Consider the following 24,728-nt stretch of genomic DNA (forward strand, 5'->3'; position numbering starts at 1 on the left):
GGGCCACAAATGTAATTATGCCAAAATTCAAGTGATGATTAGTCAGTCTTGAGTTTGCTGGGTGCTCTGACGGTTGCCTGGAAGCTGCTGTTGCTGCACACCAGTATTTCCTTCCCTCTCTGTCTTGTCAGCTTCTGACTGTGCCCTGCCCCAACCCCACACCCAGCACTGGGCAGGAGAAGAAGAAAGGGAGTGCAAAAAAGGAGAAAGACCAAATGCAATGTGGTGTCTTGGATTGGATCCCAAACAGAAAAAGAACATTAGTGAAATCTAAATGAAGTCTGGAGTTTAGTTAATAGTAAGGTACCAATGTTCTTAGTTTTGCCGAACATACCATGGTGTAAGGTGTTAACAAAACTGGAGACTGGCTGAGGGGTACAGGAACTCTGTACTATCTTGGCACCTTTTCTGTAAATCTAAAATAATTCCAAAATAAAAAGTTATTTGGGATTTTTTAAAAGGTGGTTGGGAGAGCCAAGGAGGAAGGGGAGAAGGGAAGACAGAGGCTATGATGGGAAAAGGGAGGTTCCTGTGGCTGGGAGAGGGTGATGTTAGAGCCCCCAGGCTTTGGTTGGACAGGAAGACGTGAGTCTAGTGGTTAGGCCAACTGGACCCTAATTTAGTTTTGTTGCAGACTGGCTGTGAACAGATTACTTTGTGACTTTGTATCTTGATGCCTCTTTTTCCTTATCTGTAATGTGGGGCATATTCTGTTCAGTAGGACTCTTGAAAGGCAGTCTATGGTGAGGAAAACACTGTGAGAAATAAAAAATGTACAGTCAGATACCCATAAAGATGTTTTTTTGTTGTTGTTGTTGAGACAGGGTCTCGCTCTGTTGCCCAGGCTCAAGTGCAGTGGCACGATCTCAGCTCACTGCAACCTTTGCCTCCCGGGTTCAAGCAATTCTCGTGCCTCAACCTCCTGAGTAGCTGGGTTTACAGGTGTGCGCCACCACGCCTGGCTAATGTTTTGTATTTTTAGTAGAGACAGGGTTTTACCACGTTGGCCAGGCTGGTCTCAAACCCCTGACCTCAGACTGTCCGCCTCTCTGGCCTCCCAAAGTGCTGGGATTACAGGCGTGAGCCACCATGCCCGGCTCCATGAAGATGTTTTTATGAGGAGTCTGAGCTAGGCCTGGTAATGTGATAGGTGTTGTGGGTATTTTGAGAGTGGGTGAGGCAACACTAAAGGGTGTTGATCACCAGAAGATACATTTCCTGGGTGCTGTGGCCCTGGTGGGAGCTCTGGATTGTACTTGTTGAAAGGCTTATTTTACTCTCCCTGCATTCTCCGTCCTGTTCCCCATTGAGCTGTCTTGTTTTCCTTCCTCTCCCATCCTCCATTTCCCTTTGCAGAAGCCACTGGTGAAGGACCGGGAAGCTGAACTTCTGTACTTTGCCGACGTCTGTGCAGGCCCAGGTGGCTTCTCAGAGTATGTGCTGTGGAGGAAGAAGTGGCATGCAAAGGGCTTTGGAATGACTTTGAAGGGCCCTAATGACTTCAAGCTGGAGGACTTCTACTCTGCTTCCAGTGAACTCTTCGAGCCCTACTATGGTAGGGACACTGAGGAGGGTACTAGGAGATATGAGGGACAGCCCCTGTAGGGGGACTTCAGGTCAGAAGCAGTTGTTATCCACATAACATGTTTTCTTTCCTGTCTCTTACCCTGGGCTTCACAGATCTTGTCAGAATCTTGGTTTCCTCTGGACTATACCTTTTTACCCTGGGCCTGTAGAATACAGGTCAAACACTCCCTCAGCAGATTCTCATCAAGGCTCTATTAATTCCTCCTTTCAGGAGCGCTCTGCTTTTGTGGTGGCAGGAGATAATGAAGCTGCCTGATCTCTGGCTGAGAACTGGCAGGGTTATTAACAACTACAAACCCATGCCCATCTCTAGTCCTCTGTGCCAGGTGTGGAATGCACTGGGTTGCAGACAGCTCGGCAACCCACAGCAGTCCCTCTGCTCTATGTTGATTGTAATTTGGCAGCAAATCCTAAGTCCTTTCTAAACAGTCCTTATTAAAAAATTGATGCCTAGATGTTGGTGCCCTAACCACAATTTGGGTCTTGAAGAGAAAGTTCCAAGAGTTGATGACTTTTGGTTGGTCAACCCGTTTGGGACTGTGTTTCATTATAGCAGGGTACTATTCTTCCTCCTGGTCCATCACTGTAAGGGGGCCTTGCAGGATGGGCCCTAGTTCTCGAGACACCTGATGCCTGTGTTATCTGTCCCAGAGCACTCGTGTCCCAGCTCCTGACATGTATAGGGCAGATGAACTCACTACGACTCTTGTATTCTGACAGGTGAGGGTGGGATTGATGGAGATGGAGATATCACCCGCCCAGAGAACATCTCTGCTTTTCGGAATTTTGTCCTGGATAACACAGATCGCAAGGGTGTCCACTTTCTGATGGCTGATGGGGTAGGTTACCTTTTTTCCATAGACTGATGCATTAAGGATTTGTTATTTTAGAGGTTTGAGAATTGTTTGTTTTGTCTGGTTCTTTAGCTGCCCCCAAAGGTGATATTTCACAATTCAGATTGTAGGGGATGCAATTTTATTCTTTCTGTACATTTTTTAAATGATAATTTTGTAGAGACTGATGTTGTGGATACCTTTGCCTGGAGTAGGGTGATCTTGGTGTTGCTCCTGGTGGAGGCTGTCTGTACATGGTCACCTGTAAGCCTCTCACAGGCTGACAGATGGCCACCTCACCAAAGACGGCAGCACGGGAATCCATGGGAGGCTCTTATCAGGGCTGGGCTAAAGTGAAAGTTCAAGAGGCCTTGTCTACGGGCAGCTGCTTGAGGCACAGAGGGAAGCCCATTGCAGCTTTGTTCAGCAGAAGCTCTCACCCACTAATCTGACAATGTAGGCATTCCTTTCTGGAGTGAGCCACCACTTACTCTAGAGGAAGGACAGACAATGTGGCAGCTGCTCCAGGGTCATATAGCTGGAGTTGAGAAAAGCCTCTGGGGCTCTTTGGGTGGCCTCTCAAGCAGTAGCTGTGTGGCTACTGAAGGAAGGTGGGCAGGATGTCAGCATGATATCCAAAGATGCCCAGGCTCACTGAAGCACTGTGCACAGCAGGGAACAACAGATGACAGGCTTGGGGCTGGCTGTGAGGGGGGTGCTGCTCTGGCTGAGCAGATGTGGGAGTCTGATAGCACTTATGAGGCAGCTGTTGCAGTGCGGCAGCTATAGAGTTGCGAACTCAAGGGCTTTCTGCTTCAGCACTTCAGCAGTGTAGAGGGGTGACCCAGGCTTTTTTTTTTTTTTTAAATTGACTCCATAATCAGACATGTATTTTGAGAAGGATCTTTAAGTCTGGAAGACGCTGCTAAACATTTTTTATCCTGAGTCCTTTAGCTATCACTTTTGTAGAACTGAGTCAGAGAGACCTGGCCTGGTTGGGGCCTGTTTAATAGAGGTCAGTGTCCTTTTTATTTTTTTATTTTATTGTGAAAAACACAAATTTGGTCATCTTAATCATTTTTAAGTGTTAACAGCAGTGTTAAGTCTATTCACACTGTTGTAAAACAGATTTTCAGAAGTTTTCATTTTGCAAAACAGAAACTATACCCATTTAACAACACTCTGCCACCCAATGTCCTCTGGCCTCCTTTACTTTTATGTAAGCCTTACCCTCTGTCTCCTGCTGGGATCTCACAAGGAGGGAGACCACTCTAGAAATAGCATCACACATTCTTTCGGTAAATACCCTGGCCAGAGAGTCTGCCAGCTGGAGAGAAGAGGCACTGTGGTCTTAGGACAGAAAAGGGGGTATTGTAAGTAAAACCTGAGTCAACAGAGAAAGATTACTGTGACTAGGAAGGTTAACTTTTCTCCTGTCACCAGAGTGGGAAGCCGAAGCAGAGTTTTCTCACTGCACTCACTCCCTGGTCTTGTTAGGACTCACCAGAGCATTCTGTTTCTTATGTTGTGGTTGACCTCTGACTAGCCAATATTTTGCCTCTGTTCTGCCTTACTCTTCCCTGGATTCCCATGAGTTAAAACACTTTCTAGACCATCTCCTTGGAAAAGTAGGCTTGGTTCCATCCCCTGGGAATGATAGAACAGGAAAGTGGAGCTGGTCCAGTGGTAGGTCTGAGTCCTGTGCTTACTCCATCTAACAAGCCCAGTGACCTTCTAAAATAACTCAACACTGAGCTGCTGCTTCATCAGTCAGATGGTGATCAATGAAAACACTTCAAGAACTCTTGATGAAGATGAGGTAGTGATGTTATTCTCAGTCCTTCTCCTTTCTCTTTCCAACCCCATTCCTTGTGCTCTCATTTCAGGGTTTCTCGGTGGAGGGGCAGGAGAACCTGCAGGAGATCCTCAGCAAGCAGCTGCTTCTGTGTCAGTTCCTCATGGCGCTGTCCATTGTCCGGACAGGTGACACTTCCTCAGCTGTCTCCTCACCCCAGGACCCACTAGAGGCCCTGTTGGACAAGAGCATGTATAAGGGGTTGGAGGGGAAGTTAAAAAAATCTGCTTGTGTTAGCTGACAGGTAGCTAAATGAGTAATTTAGGGAGAAAGAACCCTCAAAGTCCCCTTCAAAACTGGTTCTCCCCCTTAAATTGTCTCTGACTTTTAACAGACCCAGGTGCTGGTTCCTTGACTTTGTCATATTTACTCCCAAGACTACTTCACCCATCTCTTGGAATAGACCCATTGGCTGCTTTTGGTGTTTTCTCTCTAATCTAGGAGGCCACTTCATCTGTAAAACCTTTGACCTGTTCACACCGTTTAGTGTGGGGCTTGTCTACCTGCTGTACTGCTGCTTTGAACGAGTTTGTCTCTTCAAGCCTATTACCAGCCGTCCTGCCAACTCAGAGAGGTGAAGCCTTTCTCTCTATATTAGCCAGATTAGTTGGCTAAATGTCAGAACAGCAAATCATGGTGCATCTCTCTGGCATGACCTCTTAAGCTACATTTAAAACCTTGACTTTAAAGAAGTGATGAGAGCCAACAGGATTCAGGATTCCTGGATCTTTTGGTCTTGTGATGTGCCAGTTCAGCTTCTGCCTCCTTCTCCCAAGCCTTATTCTCCATGCTTATGTGAGGGACTCTCAGCTTGGTCCAGGAGAAGGTGACCAATAGTAGGGACACTTCGGGGGGCATGGGCTGGGAAGGGGCAAGGAGCTGCTATCCAAAGGCACTACTGGGGTCCCAGTGTGACACTGCCCACACACAAGGTGAGAGAAAACGCAACTAATCAGAATTGCCGGGTGGCTTGTTACAAACACATATTTCTGGGCCTTCTCCTGGGAGAGTTTGATTCATTAGGTCTGTAATTTGACAGACTCCCCAGGTGATTGTGACACAGCCCGTCTGTCACAGGGAAGTTAGGAACTACTGCCATAGAGAGTAGAAATAGAGCTTAACAGGGAAGGATTTGAGGGGAACTTTAGTGTGCAAAGGGTCTGTGTTGTTCTTTGTGCATAGGCCTAAGGTTGAATAGGGAAGTTGTTAAGCTTTGTGATTCCACAAGGGGTTGGGGGAAAGGAATGTATGGGGAGGAAGCCCTTGCTCGGTGGAGTGACAGAGTATCTCCTGCCAGGTATGTGGTGTGCAAGGGCCTGAAGGTGGGCATAGATGACGTTCGGGATTACCTCTTCGCAGTGAATATTAAACTCAATCAGCTGCGGAACACTGATTCCGACGTCAACTTGGTGGTCCCCCTGGAGGTGATCAAGGGAGACCATGAATTTACTGACTACATGATACGGTCCAATGAGAGGTAAGCCAACGGGCTGGTTTTTGCTGGCACCACTGAGGTACTAAGGAAGACCAGAGAGTGAAAGACTGAATGGTTGGCTCTTGGTATCACTTTGTCAACCCCGACAAATTGGCAACTGAGTATGGTCTGCTGGTTCCAGGGCTGCCTGGGACTTTGGTTAGTTACCCTCAGGGACCCCCATCCTGCTGCCAGGCCCTATCCCAAGGGTGGCAGGTAGGTGCCTGGCTAGTATAGGCCTGCCCACAGGAGCCTGTGTATAGCTGACAGAGAGCAGCCTGTGTCCCTGGAGGCAGGAATAATTTCCCTTTAATTGCTGCTGTTTGTAGAAGGCCATCATGCTTGTTGCCTGGAGAAGTCCCTGTTTGGAGGCAGGAGATGGATGGAAAGCATGTGTATAACATGCTTTGGAAGTGCCCAAACTTTTGCCAGCTCATGAGTTTCCCAACTGGTGATCCAAATGCTGTTTTCTGTATCTTCTTTGTTTTCCCCACTCCGTTAGTGGTAATAATTTCAAGTTGTGACATTTGGCTTAGTTTTCTCAGTGGGCAGGCCTTAGAAAAAAGTGCTTGGAGATAGGTTGGGGGGTTGTATAGTAGCAGTGAATCAACAGAAAGTGCTCTCTTAGGGGGACAAACAGGTGTTGGAAAGGCCTTAGTTAAGGGTCCAACCTTAAGTCCCCCAGAGAAGTTTGAAGATATAGGTGGCCCTGGAGAATCACAGAAGGGGAAGAAGTCTTTGTCCTATTCTCTCCTATTTTTCCAGTATTGCCTTGTGTTTTAACTTTCCACAGTACTACCATATAAGCTCCCTCATTTTGATAGCAATGGTAGGCACCAAAGTGGAGCAGACAGTAAACTTCAGCATGTTATAGATGAGGAAACAAACAGGCCTAGGGATCCGCCTGGCTAGGGCTTTATAACACTTCTGGGTTATGAAACATGTCTTTTGGCTGAACAAGTGTGCATAGAAGCATGGCAGAACTGGACTTCTTTTCAGTGGTTCCAATAGCACAGAGTATTTAAGCAACTCTATAACCAACCACTTTTCTTTTTCTAAAAAAGTGGAGGTATAATTCTGTAAGTGAAATGCAAATCTTAAGTGTATACTTTAATCAGTTTTGACAAATGCATATAGCCTTGTAGCCTACCATCCCTATTACGATAAAAAACGTGACTGGGCGTAGTGACTCACGCCTGTAATCCCAGCACTTTGGGAGGCCGAGGCAGGCAGATCACGAGGTCAGGAGATTGAGACCATCCTGGCTAACACAGTGAAATCCTGTCTCTACTACAAATACAAAAAATTAGCCGGGCGTGGTGGCAGGTGCCTGTAGTCCCAGCTACTTGGGAGGCTGAGGCAGGAGAATGGCGTGAACCCAGGAGGCGGAGCTTGCAGTGAGCTGAGATTGCGCCACTGCACTCCAGCCTGGGCAACAGAGCAAGACTCATCTCAAAAAAAAAAAAAAAGATAAAAACCGTTTCCATCACCTGAGGAAATTTCCTTGTGCCCCTCCTCAGGCAACCCCAAGGTAACCCCTCTTCTGATTTTTATCACCACAGGTTAGTTTTGCTTGTTCTAGAACTTTGTATTTTGTGTCTGGGATTTTTTCCTCATCATGTTTTTGAGATTCATTCATATTGTGTTAGTTGGTTTGGTTTTCTTGCTGACTAGTATTCCATTCCATTGTATGGGGATTCTTTTGTCAATGGCCACTTGACAGTTTGGGGCTGTTACGAATAAAGCTGATAAAAACATTCTTATACAAAGCTTGGGTGGACAAATGTTGTAATTTCCCTTGGGTAAATACCTGAGTGGGAAATTCTGGATCATAGAGGAGATGTATGTTTATTTTAAAATACCACATAGTTTTCTAAAACACTGTGCGTGTGTATCATATATATATATATACACACACACAATAAAACAATGTATATGTATATAGTATACATATAATATGTATATTATGGCTGGGCGCCGTGGCTCATGCCTGTAATCCCAGCACTTTGGGAGGCCGAGGCGGGTGGATCACCTGAGGTCGGGAGTTCGAGACTAGCCTGGCCAACATGGTGAAACCCTATCTCTACTAAAAATATAAAATTAGCTGGGCGTGGTGGCACATGCCTGTAATCCCAGCTACTGGGGAGGCTGAGGCAGGAGAATCGCTTGAACCTGGGAGGTGGAGGTTGCAGTGAACTGAGATCACGCCATTGTACTCCAGCCTGGGCAATGAGCGAGACTCCGTCACAAAAAAAAAAATGTATATTATATATAAAAACAATAAAACAATTTATATACATTGTTTTATTCTCCTTCCGACAAAGTATGAAGTTCTGATTACATCTTTGTCAGCACTTGGTATTATCAGTCTTTTATTTTAACCATTTGGTGGGGTATAGTGTTATATCATTGTGGTTTCAATATGTATTTCTGTGACAACTGATTATATTGAACCCCTTTGTGTGTGCTTATTGGCTACTTGTATATCTTCTTTTATGAAGTGTTTCTTCAAGTCTTTTGAACATTTAAAAAAATTGATTTGCCTTTTTATTAAGTTGCAGGAATTATTTTACATTCTGGATACAAGTCCTGTGAGTAGCTGGGATTACAGGCACCTGCCACCATGCCCAGCTAATTTTTGTGTTTTTAGTAGAGACAGGTTACAACATGTTGGCCAGGCTGGTCTTGAACTGACCTCAGGTGATCCGCCCACCTAGGCCTCCCAGAGTGCTGGGATTTCAGGCATGAGCCACCATGTCTGGCTGACCTTTGGCTGTTTTTAATTGTTTTTGTTTGTTTGTTGTTGTTGTTGAATTGTAGGAGTTCTTTATATATTCTGGATATTAATCACTTGTCAGATATGTGATTTGAAAATATCTGGGATTCTGTAGGGTTTTTTTTTCCCACTGCATTGATTGTGTCCTCTGATGCACTTAAGTTTAAAATTTTGATGTAATCCAATTTACCTATTTTTTTCTTTTATTCCTTGTGCTTTTAGTGTTATATGCAGGAAATCATTGTTAAATTCAATGTCATTAATCTTTCCTCTATGTTTTTAAAGAGTTTTACAGTTTCTTTTTTTTTTTTGAGATGGAGTCTTGCTCAGTTGCCAGGCTGGAATACAGTGGTGCAATCTCAGCTCACTGCAACCTCTGCCTCCCAGGTTCAAGCAATTCTCTGGTCTCAACCTCCTAAGTAGCTGGGATTACAGGTGCATGCCACCACGCTCAGCTAATTTTTGTATTTTTAGTAGAGACAGAGTTTCACCATGTTGGCCAGGATGATCTCCATCTCTTGACCTCGTGATCCTCCCGCCTCGGCCTCCCAAAGTGCTGGAATTACAGGCATGAGCCACTGCGCCCGGCCAGGTTTTACAGTTTTATCTGTTACATTTAGATCTTTGATTCATTTTAAGTTAATTTTTGTATATAGTATTAGGTGAGGGTCGTTTTGCATGTGAATATCTAGTTTTCCCAGTACCATTAGTTGAAAACACTGCCCTTTCCCCATTGATTGGTCTTGGCATCTATCATTTGATCATATATATAAGAGTTTATTTCTGGGCTATCTCTTCCATTGGTTTATGTGTCTGTCTTTATGCCAATAGTAGACAGTTTTTATTACTGTAGCTTTGTAGGAAGTTTTAATATCAGGAAGTGTGAGTTCTCTAACTTTGCTCATCATTTTCAAGATTATTTTGGCTATTTGGTGTCCCTTGAGATTCCTTATAAATTTTAGGATGGGCTTTTCTATTTCTGCACATATATATGTGTATATATATAGTTTTTTTAATGTTATGAATTTCCCTTTAAGGATCCTTTAGGGCCAGGCACGGTGACTCACACCTGTAATCCCAGCACTTTGGGAGGCCAAGGCAGTTAATTACTTATGCTCAGGAGTTTGAAACTAGCCTGGGCAACATGGTGAAGCCCTATCTCTACAAAACGTATAAAAATTAGCTGGGCATGGTGGCTTATACCTGTGGTACCAGCTACTCAGGAGGCTGAGGCAAGAGGATTGCTTGAGCCCAGAAGGTGGAAGTTGCAGTGAGCCAAGATTGCACCACTGCCCTCCAGCCCGGATGACAGAATGAGACCCTGTCTCAAAAAAAAAAAAAAAGGATGCTTTAGCGGAATCTCTTACATTTTGATATGTGTCTTTTAATTATCCTATGGCTCATATATTTTAAATTTTTTCCTTATGATTGGTTCTTTGATTCATAGATTATGTGTATGTCGTATTTAATATTCAGATAATTCAGGATTTTTAAGATATCTATTAGATTTAGTCACACCATTCTCAGAGAATGTATTCTGTATGATTTTGATCCTTTGAAACTTAATGAGGCTTATTTTATGGCCCATCATATGCTCTATCTTGGTGTTGCTTGGTATAATGTTCTATAAATGTTAATTTGGTCAAGTTAGTTCATAGTGTTTTTCAGATCTTCTAAATCTTCACTGATATTTTGAGTACTTATTCTGTCAGTTGCTAAGAGGGTTGTTAAAGTCTTTAACTATGATTATTGAGCTGTCTGTGTCTCCTGTTAGTTTTGTCAATTCTTCAGTTATTTGGGATCTTTGTTATTAGGCACATGCACGTTTAAGACAGTTTTGTTTTCTTGATGAATTGACCTTTTATCGTTATGAAATACCCTATTTATTTCCAGTAACACTCCTTGTCTTGAAAGTCTGCTTTATCTGACATTAATATAGCCACTTAAGCTTTCTTTAGCTTAGTGTTTGTATGGTCTTTTTTTGTCCTTCTACCTTTGTCTTTATGATTAAATGTGTTTCTTATAGACAACATGTGGGTAAGTCTTACCTTTTTGTCCAGTCTGACCTGGATAAAAGTCTCAGCATTTTAATTGGGGTGATTGGTACATTTACATTGAGTGTAATTATTGATGTTTGGCTCTAAATCCCCTGTCTTGGTTGATTTCTGTTTATCCTGTCTGTTCTTTGTTCTTCTCTTCCTTTCTTCTCTCCGTTTTTGGCGGGACTAATTCAGTATTTTTTAATAACTAATTCAGTATTTTTTAAATACTTCAGTATTTTTTAGTATTCCTTTTATCTCCTTGAGGTTTTTTAGATGACTTTATTTTGTTATGTTTTAGTTGTTGCTCTAGAGATTACAGTATGTACCTTTTATTAATCAGTCTGCCTTCCAAAACTATTTTGTTGCTTTATGAACAGTGTAAGAACCTTACAACACAATACATGCTATTCTTTTGTCTTTGTGTTTTTGTTTTTATATAAACTCTAGTTTATATAGTTACTATTTTTACTTTAAACTGCTTATAGTCTTTTAAAGATGCACACGCATGCACATATATATCTAATTTTTTTTACAAAAGGTCTTTAGTATTTACTGACATACTTACCCTTTCTGGTGTTCTTCATTCCTTCCTGTAGGACCAGATTTCCATTTGGAATCAGCCTAAAGAATTTTAGACTAAAGAATTTCTTTTAGCCTGTCTTTGTAGTACAAGTCTGCTGGAGACTAATTCCCTGCTTTTGTCTATTTAAAAATATATTTAGGCCAGGTGTGGTGGCTCATGCCTGTAATCCCAGGCCTTTGGGAGGCTTAGGCAGGTGGATCACCTGAGGTCAGGAGTTCGAGACCAGCCTGACCAACATGGTGAAACCTCGTCTCTACAAAAGTGCAAAAATTAGCCCGGCATAATGGCGGGTACCTGTAATCCCAACTACTCGGGAGGCTGAGGCAGAAGAAGCACTTGAACCTGGGAGGCAGAGGTTGCATTGAGCTGGGATTATGCCATTGCACTCTAGCCTTTAGAGAGAGCGAGACTTTATCATAAATAAATAAATAAATAAATAAATAAATAAATAAATAAAATGTATTTAGACCAGGCATGGTGGCTCACGCCTGTAATCCCAGCACTTTGGGAGGCCGAGGCAGGTGGATCACTTCAGGCCAGGAGCTTGAGACTGGCCTGGCCAACATGGTGAAACTGTCTGACAAGAGAATTGCTTGAACCCAGGAGGTGGAGGTTGCAGTGAGCCAAGATCGTGCCACTGCACTCCAGCCTGGGTGATAGAGTGAGACTCTGTCTCAAAAAAATAAATAAATAAAAATTAAAAAAAATATATATATATATATGTATGTATGTATATTTCCCTTTCATTTTTGAAGGATATTTTCTTGGGTATGGAATTTGAGGTTGATGTTTTTTCTCTTAGCACTTTAAAGATATGATTCCATGGTTCTCTGCCTCCCTTGTTTCTGATTAAAAGTCAGCCATTATTCCTGTTGTTTTCCTGTATGTCATGTGTCTTTTTCCCCTCCGGCTGCTTTTAATATTTTATCTGTTATTTTTAGTATATCAACCTTGATACAATTATATGTGGTTTTCTTTGTATTTATTCTGCTTGGGGTTCACTGACCTTGGATCCCTGGATTGATTTCATTCAACACTTCAGGAAATTTCTTGGCCATTAGTTTGTCAATATGTTGTTTTATTCTTTTTTTTTTTTTTTCGAGATGGAGTCTCGCTCTGTTGCCCAGGCTGGAGTGCAGTGGTGCAGTCTCGGCTCACTGCAGCCTCCTCCTCTGGGGTTCAAGTGATTCACTGTTTCAGCCTCCCGAGTAGTTGGGATTACAGGCGCCCACCACCATGCCTGGCTAGGTTTTGTGTTTTTAGTAGAGACAGAATTTCGCCATGTTGGTCAGGCTGGTCTGAAACTCCTGACTTCAGATGATCCGCCAGCCTTAGCCTCCCAGAGTGCTGGGATTACAGGCGTGAGCCACCACACCCGGCCTAATGTATTGTTTTATTCTTTCCTCTGCTTCTGGAACTCCAATTATGTTTATGTTAAGCAGTTTGCTATTGTCCCCAATACCTAGATGATCCTTTTTTTTTTTTTTTTTCACTTTTTTTCCTCTTTTATGTTTCAGTTTGGGTTTCTGTTGACATGTCTATCCTCAAGTTCACTGGTTCTTTCCTCTACTATGTTCAGTCTGCCAATCCCAGCAAAATAATTACTCATCTCGAACATATTTTCATTTCTAGAATTTCTATTTGCCTTTAAAAAATACAGTTCCTATATCTTTGCTGAAAATCTTCACCTTTTTATATATGTCATTCACCCTTTCCAATAGATCTTTTAACATGTTTATCACAGTTATCTTAAAGGCCCCATCTGAGAATTCCAACATTTGGGCCATCTCTGGGTCTTATTCTGTTGGCCTATTTTCCCTCTTGTCAATGGGTAGCATTTTCTTGCTTCATCATATGCCTCATAATTTTTTATTAAATGCCAGACATTGTATGTAAAGAACAGTGAAGACTAAAGTAGAAAGGGTGGCTGTTACTATACATGGGTCAAGTAAGCTTAGTCTATAGTTGAACCGAGCCTGGGCTTTGAGTGAGCTCACCTCTACTCTCAGATGATTTAAGGGTGGGATTAGAAGCTTCCTTTTAGTAGGACTTGGGATCTAAGAACTGAGTGACTCGGTTTTCCTGTTCTACCCTCATCCTTCAGTAAGCCCCACATAACTGCACTGTGGGGTAGGGGTGTGGGTTTCTTTCTCAACTCTCCAGCTCCTTCACCAAACGTAGATGGCCACTGCTCCAGTTTAACCCCTCTGTCCTGATGTCAGTTACCTGTCTTTTTTGGTAATCCTGAGATCAAACAATTTTTTTTTTCTTCTAGCCACTGTGGTCTGCAGATCAAAGCTCTGGCAAAAATCCATGCCTTTGTTCAAGACACGTGAGTGTTGCCCACTTTTCAGAAACCACCTGTTTCAAGGGAAGATCTTGCTTTGCTCCTCCCCCCAAGCTGGTTGTTTTTCTCATTTCAACAAACATTTTAAAACACCTACTGTTATCTCATACTCTGCTATGGTCTCTGAAGGATGCCAGAGAAGCATATGACATGAACCTTGTCCCCAAATACTTTACACTGTCTTTGGGCAGATAAGAGTAACCCAGGAAAAGGATACAGGAAAGTTTATTAACAGTGCATCAGAGGGTGTACAGTGGCATAGCACAAATAGAATACATAATGTTCAGGGGACACAGAGTAAAGAGTGATCAAGAGAGGAGAAGTAGGACTGATCAGAGAAACCTCTGGTAGGGGGTGAACATAAGCTAATTCAGCCTTGTAGGGCATGGTGACATCCGCTGGGACGGGTTTAGTATGGCCTGTGTCAGCAGAAGAGGAGCTAGAACATGTTGACGGGTGACTGAAAAGGGGTGTCAGAGAGGACCCTGGCATCCAGGTGGTCTGGAGGGCACTTTCTCCTTTCCCACTGTGATGAGAAGGGCAGGTAATCCCATTTCATGTATGTTTGAGCTCCTGTCTTCAAAAGGAGAGCCTTGTATGTGTTGTAATCACGCTGGGCCAGTGGCAGCATAGTGTCTGTGTGTACACTCACATGTTCATTCATTCAGGCCTCCTCTCTGTGGGATGTGAGGGGTGCACAGGGGGCACTTCTGTGCCTCTTAGAGATTTTAATCACTAACTGGCTTCATATTCCCAGGACACTGAGTGAGCCTCGACAGGCAGAGATCCGGAAGGAGTGCCTCCGACTCTGGGGGGTGAGTGTCTCCCCCAGCCCATTGCTGCTTCGGGGCAGGGAAGCCGTAGAGAAGAATGGGGTTAACTCCCAATCCTGTCACCTTAGGGTGTCTCCGCATCCAAAAATACATGCTACCCTCACAGTATCCCAGAGGTTGACATCTCAGCATTGCTGGTAGTTACCTCCTTGGCCCTTTCACTGCAGGTTTGACCCTGCAGCTGGGTCAGAAAGGACTAAGGGGTGGGGTGTGGGGAGGTGGACTGGCATCAGTTTTGCAACTGGTGGCCCCATGTAGCAGCACTGACCACAGAGAGCCCCAGAGAAAGGGCAGTAGCCTTTGGGGGTGCATTGCCACAGGGTCTGAAAGGGAGCAGTGAGTCCACCTCCATCCCTGTCAGCCTAGCCTCCTTTGTTGTGTGCCATTCCTCCTCCCCAGTCTGACCCTATCCTCCACCTGCGTACACTCATACACAGCCTCGGTCAAACAGGCATTTGAAAGTCAAGGCTCTTTGCTGTCTTATTTCAGATCCCAGACCAGGCTCGTGTGGCTCCTTCTTCCTCTGACCCCAAGTCAAAGTTCTTTGAGCTAATCCAGGTAAGACTGGTATCTGTGGTGGAAATAAAAAGTTAGAGATCTGTCTCTAGATGTGGATAGTATCACTGAGGCCCCAAATGCATGGCCTCCAGAGGGTTTGTGCAAATGCCCCTCATGGATTCTAAGGGGCAGAGCTAAGGCTGCCACAGTGGGGAACCTTTGGTATAGGGTGTTGAATTCCCCAAGAGCAGAGTCAGGCCAATGGAAGATTCTCATCTTCAGTGCCTGTGCTCAGCATTCCTGCTACCCAAAGGGTGGTTCTGGCTGTGTCACCCTGGCAAGTTCAGGGTCCTGTGGGATTTGCCTACAAAAGAGACATAGAGTGTAGGATGATCTTAGACAAGGGAGCTGGGCATAGGGTGAAGGGAGCTGCCAGGGAAGCCCACAGCAGGGTTGGCCTAACCCCAGCTTCTTAGTCTTATTTCTGGTGACCTGGTCCTCAGAGTTCTTTTGCCCTGTTTCTTCCTACCACTCAACCTCCAGCTTTTACCTGGGCCTCATTTAAATCTGGCCCAGATCATGGGCAATTGTGCTGGTTTTGTGGGGGTCAGGGAGTAGAGACCGAGGTTCAAGATGCCCTCAAAAGAATAGTATGTGTACAATTTTCTAAATGGGGTAAAGAGATCACTAAACTGTTCTCAAACCAACTGCTGGAGAATCCTTGCTTTTAGTTTTATTGAAGGGGCAGCTTTTATATTCTGGTGACATTTTCTTATAGGTCTGGTAAATTGATCTGTACCTGGGGACTCAGTGTTCTTTACTTTTCCAGCCTCTCCTAATAGGTCCTACAGGAACATTCCAAGCAGATGGAAATAGATCCCATTTAGTGCATAGTTAGGTAGAGAAGGGGGTACAGGGGAGCATATTTCAGAGAGCCAATGCTTCCTGTCCCTTGCCTTGTCGAGCCTGCCCCCAGCCCATATAGGCACCCATACTGTCCCTTCCCCCAACCTGACAGTGTTTTCTCTGACTCGTGGCTGCAGGGCACTGAGATTGACATCTTCAGCTACAAGCCCACACTGCTCACCTCTAAAACCCTGGAGAAGATCCGCCCTGTGTTTGACTACCGCTGCATGGTGTCTGGCAGTGAGCAGAAGTTCCTCATTGGCCTGGGGGTAAGTCTGCAGCTGGCTTCCTGCCCAGCTTGGGATGGTGGATTTGCCCTTTGTGGGAATCTGGACTGCTGCCTGCCACACTTGGTACATGTTCTCTTGGCACTAAGTAGCTGTTGCTTTAACTCTAGTGAAGGTATTTCTTGAAACTTTATTTCCTTTCTTCCTCTGAGTTTGCCAAGTGTCATTCATTCATTCTTTCATTTGTTTCTTCAACTCTGTGCATTGCTAAAGGGAACACTGCCGCTTTTCTTGTGATACAGAGCTTCCTAGGCTAGCAGCGTGGTCAGCAGGCTAATCTGGCTTGAGTCCATGCAGCCATTCCTTTGCAACACCACCATCACCCCATGCCATCCCCCGTCTTGCAAAGATACTCCCTGTCCCTACCCTGGGCCCCCTGGAGTCTAAAATGAGGTGAGGGAGAGCCTTGGCAAGCTCTTTATCTTACTTAACTGTTGGCAAGCTCTTTATCTTACTTAACTGGGTAAAGTCATTGCTTTTTCCTTCAACTCTTGACTTGTGTTTCTATATAATTTGATCCTGTCTTCCTCAGTTACTTCTTTTGTGTCCTCTCACACTTTGTCTTTTTCTCATTTTACTTACTCTCTCCTTCTCTGCTCTCTGGACTCTTCACCAGACCCACCTTAGACATACACGAAATTGGATCTTTTTTGAGGGCCACTAATTATGGACTTAGGTCTTTTGAGTGGTGCCCTGCGCCTGTTCCAAGGCTGAGCCAGATCTCTGCTTCTCTTCTGCAGAGGCACTGGAGAACACTACTATCATTATCACTAAAGTATAATGGATTTTATTTCTCATAGACATTTTCTTCTGACATTTCCCAGTCCCATCAGTTTATAGCTGCCAACTAAAAGCTCTTTTGAGAAGTAAGCCTTTTATCCTTCGATGTCCATTCCTTCCTTACCTGACTGTTTCTCTCTGCCTATAGAAATCCCAGATCTACACGTGGGATGGCCGCCAGTCAGACCGCTGGATCAAGCTAGACCTGAAGACAGAGCTGCCCCGGGACACTCTGCTATCTGTGGAAATTGTGCATGAGCTGAAAGGGGAGGTCAGAGATGGTTCTGCTCAAGTGTTGGCCCTGCAGCTAGGGGACTAGGGAGCTGCTGAACCTGGCCTTTTGCCCTGAGTTAACTTGGTTACATTGTGTGGTGGCTGACAGGGCCGAAGGCTGGGCTAAGGGTTTATAATGACTCTTCTCCCGGAGCAGTTGCTCTAAGCCACAGTGGTTCAGGTAAGGAGGAGCGCAGTCTCTGTGCATCAGAGGAGACCTCGATTGTCTCTGTGCATTGAGGGCCCTACTGAGTCTACGGGGTATTTTTTAGCAGCTGATTTAGTTTTTGACCAGAGATCCCTTGGGAAAGAAGAGACTTGTTATTTCTCAGGAGCCATGAGTATGAAATCTATATGGTAACATTCAGCACAGTCAGTAGGAACAGTTGGCAAGGGGTGTAAGCCAGATCCTGGCTGGAGTGCCATGGCAGCAACATCACTGGGTTTGAGGTTCAAGGGGCCTCATCACCCAATGCCTTGGATCTTACCCTGCTCAGAAGTCCAGGCCAGTTGTTCTGAGAAGCAGCTGGGAGGAAGACAAGAGAAATATCCCGCATTTAGAGCCCTACCTTTCCCCTGGCTATAGGCGGAATGGAGCCAGCATGCCATGGTGGGGGTTAGTGGGGCCTGAAGGCTGACGCCTGGCAGATTGGGCAGTGTACTTACTTATCCTTCTAGGGGAAGGCCCAGCGGAAGATCAGTGCCATCCACATCCTCGATGTCCTTGTGCTGAATGGCACCGATGTTCGGGAGCAGCACTTTAACCAGCGGTCTGACCTGGGCCCCAGGGTAGGGAGGGTGGGGGTAGGCCAGGGCAGCTTGGGAGGACAGCAGCCTCCTGTGGTGTGGCCCCTCACCCAGGCCTTCTCTGCTTGTCCACATCCTGAGTTTCCCTCTCCCACCCACTGGGTGGTCCCAAAGTCAGGGTGAGAATTGGTGTTGCCACTTCAGAGTTGGCTAGGGCTTGGGCCCTGGTTATCAGAGATACCAGCACACTCCATTTTGCCACAGCTGCTCAGGTTGAGGTATTTAAGGTTGAGCAAGAGGGTGACCTTGTGGGAAGATGGGTACTCCTTGGAAGAAATATCCTGTGCTTGAGTGGTCCCATTTAAGTTGCTTCATCTGAGTGGGTGCACTGTGGTGTCCATGCTTTGGGGTGACAGGGCAGACACATACAATAAAGATGATACTTGAAGTTCTAGTGGAGGTGACTGAGCACAGCTGAAGGCATACTTCAGGAAAACCAACCGACATAGTGAAATTAGAGGTCAGAATCCACAGGGGTGGGGCACGAATAAAGACGTCGGTGGAGAAGGGCAGGGCGGGCATCCTGGGGGACATGGGTGCTGCCTCTTGGAGCAGTCTTGCCACAGATACAGAAAGTTCTCTGACTGGAGCTGTGAAAATGCCCTGGGGGTAGGGGTGCTGGTGGAGGCATCCTTGGCTTGCCTCTGAGAGAGACTGTTTGGATTGTAGAATTCAGCTTGCCGAGAAATTTGTGAAAGCCGTTTCCAAGCCCAGTCGGCCTGACATGAATCCCATCAGGTGAGCGTGTGGTCCCTCCCCTCCATGCTTCTTTCTGGCTAGTACCTGCTGCTCCTGTCCAGTGAGGGATGGGAGGGCTGAGTGGAGGGCACTAGGCAAGTTGGTGTTAGAGACAAGACCATTCTTGCTGAGAAGTTTGTTTGAGGGCGCTAAGTAGGTGACTTGCCCCAGAGCATCTCCCCATCCTGCCTGGCAGTGGGTGAACTTCATTCCGAGAGGTTAAGGCATCCTTGTTGTTAAGATGCACATGCTTCTGAAAGTGCCAGCCCACCTCATGAATCACCCGTTCCCACTTGAGCATTGTTAGCACGTCACCTGGCCTTTTTATTTTTTTTTTTCAGGTAAGAAATGGGTGCTGAGGGAATGGGAATTTTGAACATGAAAAAGAGAAGAATGGTTTGAGGGAATGGGACCCCCAGTGCTGAGGGAGAAGGCCAGGGTTGTTGTAATGTTAGATAGTGGGAAAGTTCCAGGACCCTGAGAGGGAAAGGAGGAAGAGAACAGTCAGGAGGAGACAGATGGGGGACACACTTTTCCAGGGTAGGCTGAGGTCTGAGGTTATTGCCAAAGGGTACTGCTTAGCCCTGCTCTTGCGGGCTTCATGTGGCTGGAGACTGAGGTATCTTGTTTACACTTTATCCACATTATTTTTGTTCTTTTTAACATAAATTTACTTAGTTAAAATTAAATTCAGTATTGAGAATGCACTTTATAGGTGGCATGTGAAAGTCTCAAAGGAATTTCTGTCTGCACTTTAAAATGTCCTGTCTGCTAGGTCCTGAAAGACAGCTCCCAGGGGGAACCTTGCCTTCATTGCTTGTGGTTTGATTGCTGGATTTCTGGGAACCTTCCCCACTAGCAGTTCCAAAGACATGTTCAGGGCCCCCAAGAGCTGAGCGTGGGCGTCAAACAGGAGCCCTGCATCCTTGTTAGGGTTTCCCCACCCGCTGTGGATAATAGGACTATTAGGACTGTTTAGCAGTAACTTGTTACGGAAGGCCTAAAATCCATGTGGACAGACCTGGGCAAGAGCCTACTCCTTGGTTTTCTCCCCTCTGGTGATGGTGAAGATGACTTGGGGGTGAGAATGCTGACAGAGACATCTTTGTCTGCCAGACTTTTCTTCCTCTTTCTCCCTCCTGTCTTCCAGTATCCGTAGTTTCACTCCCGAGTTGCCCTGACACAGGCCTGAGGAGCTGCTTGGCAGCTCTGAAACCCAGGGCTTGTCTGTGTAGAATAGCCACAGGGCAGGCTCGGTGTCCTTGCTGCCGGTGGGCTGGGTGGTTTCAGGGAGGGCCTGGGGCAGAAGCCAAGGTCAGGTGCAGTCTCCTGCCTCCCAGCTGCCTCCTGGACGAGAATGTCCCCCAGGAGGCCTTTGTCTCTGTCCCTCTACCCGCAGGGTGAAGGAGGTGTACAGACTGGAAGAGATGGAGAAGATTTTTGTCAGGTGAGTGACTTGACCGGTGAAGCTCAGATTCAAGAGGAGGTGGGGGTGCGGCCATGTCCTGGAGTCATCCTCCGTTTCGTAGAGATGGGTCAGGGGTGGGGTGGTGAGCTGGCTCCAGTGGTCCCCTCACCTCACCTGCCTCTCTGCAGCACCGCTGCAGTCAAGAGCCCCCCGGCTGAGAGCTGCTTCAGCATCCTATCAGGAGGGAGCCGGGTGGGCTGTGTCAGGCAGAAATACGGGCTCATTGATGCTGTCACAGTTACGATGGGCCCTGCGAGGGGCAGAGCAGCAAGCTGCTGGAAATACCATAAATCCCAGCTCCCGGTGCTGAGAGAAATTGAGCCTGGAGGGGTAGAAGGGGCATAAATGCGTCCTCATATTCTTAGTGGTGTGCGGGTGCTCACCGATCTCAGTCTCCTGGGTGTGCTTATGTGGAGGTTACATTAACGCTTTAGTGGCCACAGTATTGCCATGGGCACCCATGGTATCGGATCTCACCCTTACTGGTGTTACCCTGAAATCCTCCAAGCAGCAGTGACACAGCAGGGTCATTTGTTACTCCCCTGCCTCCACTGCCTGAGTAGGAATTCAGGACCTGAATTCTAAACTCAGCATGGCCACCCACTCACTCGGCTCTGTGCCTCAGTTTCGTCTTAAGTCAAACCAGGATCAGATACTACAGTTGGGGTGATTGTATTAGAGACTAATTTTATCAGCCAGGGCCTTTTCTCTCTCTCATGTACATACCTTCTTGGGGAAGTCAGGTTGGAGATGAAGATCATCAAGGGCTCCAGTGGCACCCCAAAGCTCAGCTACACAGGGCGTGATGACCGGCACTTTGTACCCATGGGCCTCTACATCGTCAGGACAGTGAATGGTGGGTGAGGAGGGACTGTTCCCGCCATCCCCTCCCCTCTCCCCTCTCCCCACCAGGTGATGGGCCCAGACCCTACCTGAGCCAGAGCGAAGGGCTCCCAGCTAAGGTGGGTAGCAGCTAGGCTGGCATTTCTCTGAGGTGCATGTTAGGGGACAGTGTTCCCTGAGCCTCTTCTGTTCTTCCATGGGCCCTGGGAGTTGGTTAGGGAATAGGGAGAGGAGCTCAACTTGTACACAGCACGTGTTGTTCTCACGGCAGGAAAAGGGCCTTCTCAGTAGACAGCACAGATCCAGAAAGTCAAGCTTGGCTTCTTCCATTTTGCATCCCCCTTTCTTCACAGCCCTCTGGCTAACAGAGTCCTATATCTGTCAGAGTCCTAGAGATGTTACCCTGATGGCAGGTTGGCAAGACTGGGGTGGGGTCGTTGAGAAGTCATTGCTTAGTCATTCTCCTGGAGCCCCTTTGGGCTGGTGATGAAGGCTGCTGCCTCATGGGCTGTTCCCTGCTTGCTTTTGCGGGGAGGCAGGAATAAGACCACCAGGAGTGGAGGAAGGCACGCACCTGTCCTCCACAAGTGCTTTGTGTCCCCTTCTGGGCTTCATCCCCTCTTCCTCCCGTCAGAGCCCTGGACTATGGGATTCAGCAAAAGCTTCAAGAAGAAGTTCTTCTACAACAAGAAAACCAAGGACTCTACTTTTGACCTCCCTGCAGACTCCATTGCCCCATTTCAGTAAGTAGCTCTCCTCCAAGCCTGCCCTCCTTAGCAGCCTCAAGTACTCCTGCAGGATGTCAGCCAGCTGTCCTGGGGCACACCCTGGTTCCTGAGACTGTTGCCCATGTAGGGGTTCCCCTGAGCACAGGCCTGAGAACACCTTTGTGGGGATGGCAGCCCCCTGCAGGTGTGGCTGGGCCTGGGTAGAGCTGGTGAGGGAAGCATGATGCCTGGACCTGCTGTGATGGTTACGGGCCTGGCTGTGAAGGCCCATCTGGGCACCGTATCCACCCCATGGAGCAGCCACGTTTCGGTGACATTCCAACACTGGCCTGATGGTGGGAACATGCTGAGGGCCCACAGCCCTGCCCCTTGGCACTCAGGGTCCCAGCTGTCCCTCTTTAGGACCCGGTGTCCATTAGACTGTTGGTCATAGGCTTCCCCAGCAGCCCTAATGTGCCTGTAATTAGCCACTGACATTTTCTGTCACCACACTACTAATACTGTTCTGTTAGAGAAGCACAGACAGATAAGCCAGGAATATCAGTCATTGTAGGAATCCAGTTGGATGCAATTAGCAGCAACAGCTGTTTGTTGGGAAAAGTTGGTTCTGGGAGGCAGGGCAGAGCTAGGGCCTACTGGGTACCTTTTGCCTGCCAGGGGGAAGACCCTCAACTAAAGTCATTGACAGATCCCTGCGCCTGACACCCTTAAGAACACTTGACTCTGTGCCATCTGGGTGCAGTCCCCTAACCTCTTTCCCCTCCCTCTCCTCTCAGCATCTGCTACTATGGCCGGCTCTTCTGGGAGTGGGGGGATGGCATTCGTGTGCATGACTCCCAGAAGCCCCAGGACCAGGACAAGCTGTCCAAGGAGGATGTCCTCTCCTTCATCCAGATGCACAGGGCCTAAGAGCCTCAGGATGCGCCACCCCTGCAGAATGCCCTGTCATTCCTGAGACGGGGCCACCTGGGGCCCATAGTGCTGGCTTCTTCCCCCTCTTGAAAAGGGACTGGGGAGCACTGCACCTGGCATGAGGAGTGGGTGGCCTCCTCCCCATCCCCCTGAAGAGCTCAGGCAGGGCCCTGCAGAGAACACTCCCACGTTCCTTCTGGGACACCTGCCTGGGAACTTTCCCCTGCCAGGACTCAGCCTGAAGGAAGCTGCTCCTGAGGCAGGTATGAGGTCAGTGCCTAGGGCACGTGGGGTCGATGGAGGACATGTCAGAGTGGCAGAGCTGTGGGCTCTGCTGTTCTCTCCTGCATCCTGTAGACTCACTTTTCTGAGTTCCACGCACTGCCCTGAGGGTAGCCATGCCCTTGCTTTGCCCAACTTTTTATTGGGCCATCCCTGAGGGGGTGGAGACTTGCTGTCGTGAGCTGGCCAGGAGAACCTGCTATAAAAAATCACGGTTTTGTTTCTTTGAACTTACTGTTTGGATGCCAAGTTGGAGACGATTTTCTTGTCTCCTTCCCCCATTCATCCTGGCCTTCCCTGAAGTTCTTCCTAGCTCAGAGGTCTGACAGTCCAGCAGGGTGGGAAGGAGGGAGTGTGGGCCATCCGTCCCTGATACCACATTGAGATCCTGGGAGCCCTCTCTTTCATACTGAGTATGGAGTTGTAGAGCCATCCTAGGTCCCATCCCCTCTTGGTCCAAACATTGGGCAGCGCTAGATGGCAGGAAGCAGCCTTGAAGACCCGTCTTTCTCTCCCCCACAGCAGCAGTGGCCCCACCAGTAACCAAGGGTACCTCCAGGGGTTTGGGTAGCGCTGCCCTCTGGCAGTCATGCACCACTGTCTGCCATAGCTGCTCTAGGGTCTTGACAGAATTCTGAGCTGGAAGTGCAGCTCCCTTGCTACCCTTTCCCTTCCTTTTTCTTCCCTAATAGGAGGTACAATCTGCTTTTGTTTGTCATTATGTGGTCACTCCCATTTCCTTTATCTTGTCCGACAACGCAGAGAGGAGGGGGAGCTGGGCCGTAGCTTGGGGTGGGGGAGGGCACCTGTGGTTGTTTTTAATGGGAAGTACCTCTCAGAGATGTTCATGCAGGCTCCCTAGGGCCCCATCCCAGTGCCAGGCTGGTTTCCATGGAGATAGGGCACTGAGGCTCCCGTGAGGTTGGAATCGACTTCACCATGGGGGTCCTTCAGCCAGCATCCAGCTCCCCACCCCCAGGCTGGCAGCAGCACAGCTGAGATGCTGTATTTCCACCCAATTCTGGGTATATCAGTGTGTCTTGCAGAATCTTGGATCATTAAAGATAAACATATTTTTAATGCCTGTGTGGCTCTGTGTTGGGGCTGCTGCTGTTTGTCCTCAGTGCTTTGTGGTCTGAGACTGGCTTGGATGAAACAGCTTGGGTCAGAAGTGAAGGGGAGGCAGCGCTACTCAAAGCAGAGGAGAGAAAAGAGGGTTTGTTTAATCGGAGCCTGTCCAAGCTCTTGGGCCCCTGCAGGGCTCCCAGGGCTGCTGCTTGCTGCTCAAGAGGGGGCCCAAAGAAGAGTTGGGGGAAATTATGCAGCTCCTGTTAGAAGCAGGGACTGCAGATGAATGAACCCACAGCCCCGGGAGGGCAGAGAGGCACCTTCCCCCCTTACATAAATCACACATCTCACTCCGTGGTGGCACTGTGACAATCCAAGATCAGTCTGTGTGACTAAAATAACAGAGGTGTCAGACCAATTAGTGTCACTAGACTTGGGGGAAAGAGGGAGGGAGAGATGGTTTCACTGACCCTAGCCTGCCTTCCCTCCAAGGAGAGCTGGTTCTGCCTGCAGGGGGCTGTGCCTGGGGGCGGGGGATGCAGATGCTGCAGGCACCTTCCTCTCTGTTCCCAGCTGATTTATCTACCAGTTAGTCATCGCCCTGGTGCTGGTTCCTCCCAAAGTCCTCCTTCACTTTGTTGGACTTCCTCACTTTAGCCCCAAGAGTCCTTCGTGGATGACCTTAGCTCCCTGGGCAACTCCGTCCCTTGTTTTTCCTACTTAATTGGTTTCATCTCAGCCATCCACGCCCTTCCTCTGTTCTGCCTTGCTGCAGCCTCCTACCTGCTCCCCTCCTTATTCCTAAGCT

The 24,728-nt window shown here is 47.2% G+C and overlaps 1 protein-coding gene across 7 annotated transcripts in view; it reads left to right on the forward strand.

Annotated features, from left to right (window-relative positions):
- CMTR1 (cap methyltransferase 1) overlaps nt 1–24,728 on the forward strand; it is a 52,306-nt gene that overhangs the window by 24,129 nt on the left and 3,449 nt on the right. For 3 of the 7 annotated variants that reach the window (XR_002521536.2, XR_002521535.2, XM_021937207.2), the window contains exons 9-23: nt 1,357–1,555; nt 2,308–2,426; nt 4,307–4,403; nt 4,717–4,849; nt 5,573–5,752; nt 13,426–13,482; nt 14,255–14,312; nt 14,820–14,888; nt 15,872–16,003; nt 16,950–17,072; nt 17,753–17,844; nt 18,551–18,619; nt 20,019–20,066; nt 20,831–20,943; nt 21,565–21,673. Coding sequence is in view for 3 of the 7 variants with exons in the window: in XM_021937207.2 (XP_021792899.2) it covers nt 1,357–1,555; nt 2,308–2,426; nt 4,307–4,403; nt 4,717–4,849; nt 5,573–5,752; nt 13,426–13,482; nt 14,255–14,312; nt 14,820–14,888; nt 15,872–16,003; nt 16,950–17,072; nt 17,753–17,844; nt 18,551–18,619; nt 20,019–20,066; nt 20,831–20,943; nt 21,565–21,673 (1,598 nt within the window). In the remaining 4 variants the exon portion in view is untranslated. Of the gene's footprint in view, nt 1–1,356; nt 1,556–2,307; nt 2,427–4,306; nt 4,404–4,716; nt 4,850–5,572; nt 5,753–13,425; nt 13,483–14,254; nt 14,313–14,819; nt 14,889–15,871; nt 16,004–16,949; nt 17,073–17,752; nt 18,342–18,550; nt 18,625–20,018; nt 20,067–20,830; nt 20,944–21,564; nt 21,674–22,434; nt 23,933–24,728 lie in introns of those variants that run through there. The other 4 variants (XM_017957840.3, XM_021937208.2, XR_002521538.2 and 1 more) reach the window with 3 other exon arrangements.

This window comes from Papio anubis, chromosome 6, assembly GCF_008728515.1.
Source record: "Papio anubis isolate 15944 chromosome 6, Panubis1.0, whole genome shotgun sequence".
Classification (NCBI taxonomy): Eukaryota; Metazoa; Chordata; class Mammalia; order Primates; family Cercopithecidae; genus Papio; species Papio anubis.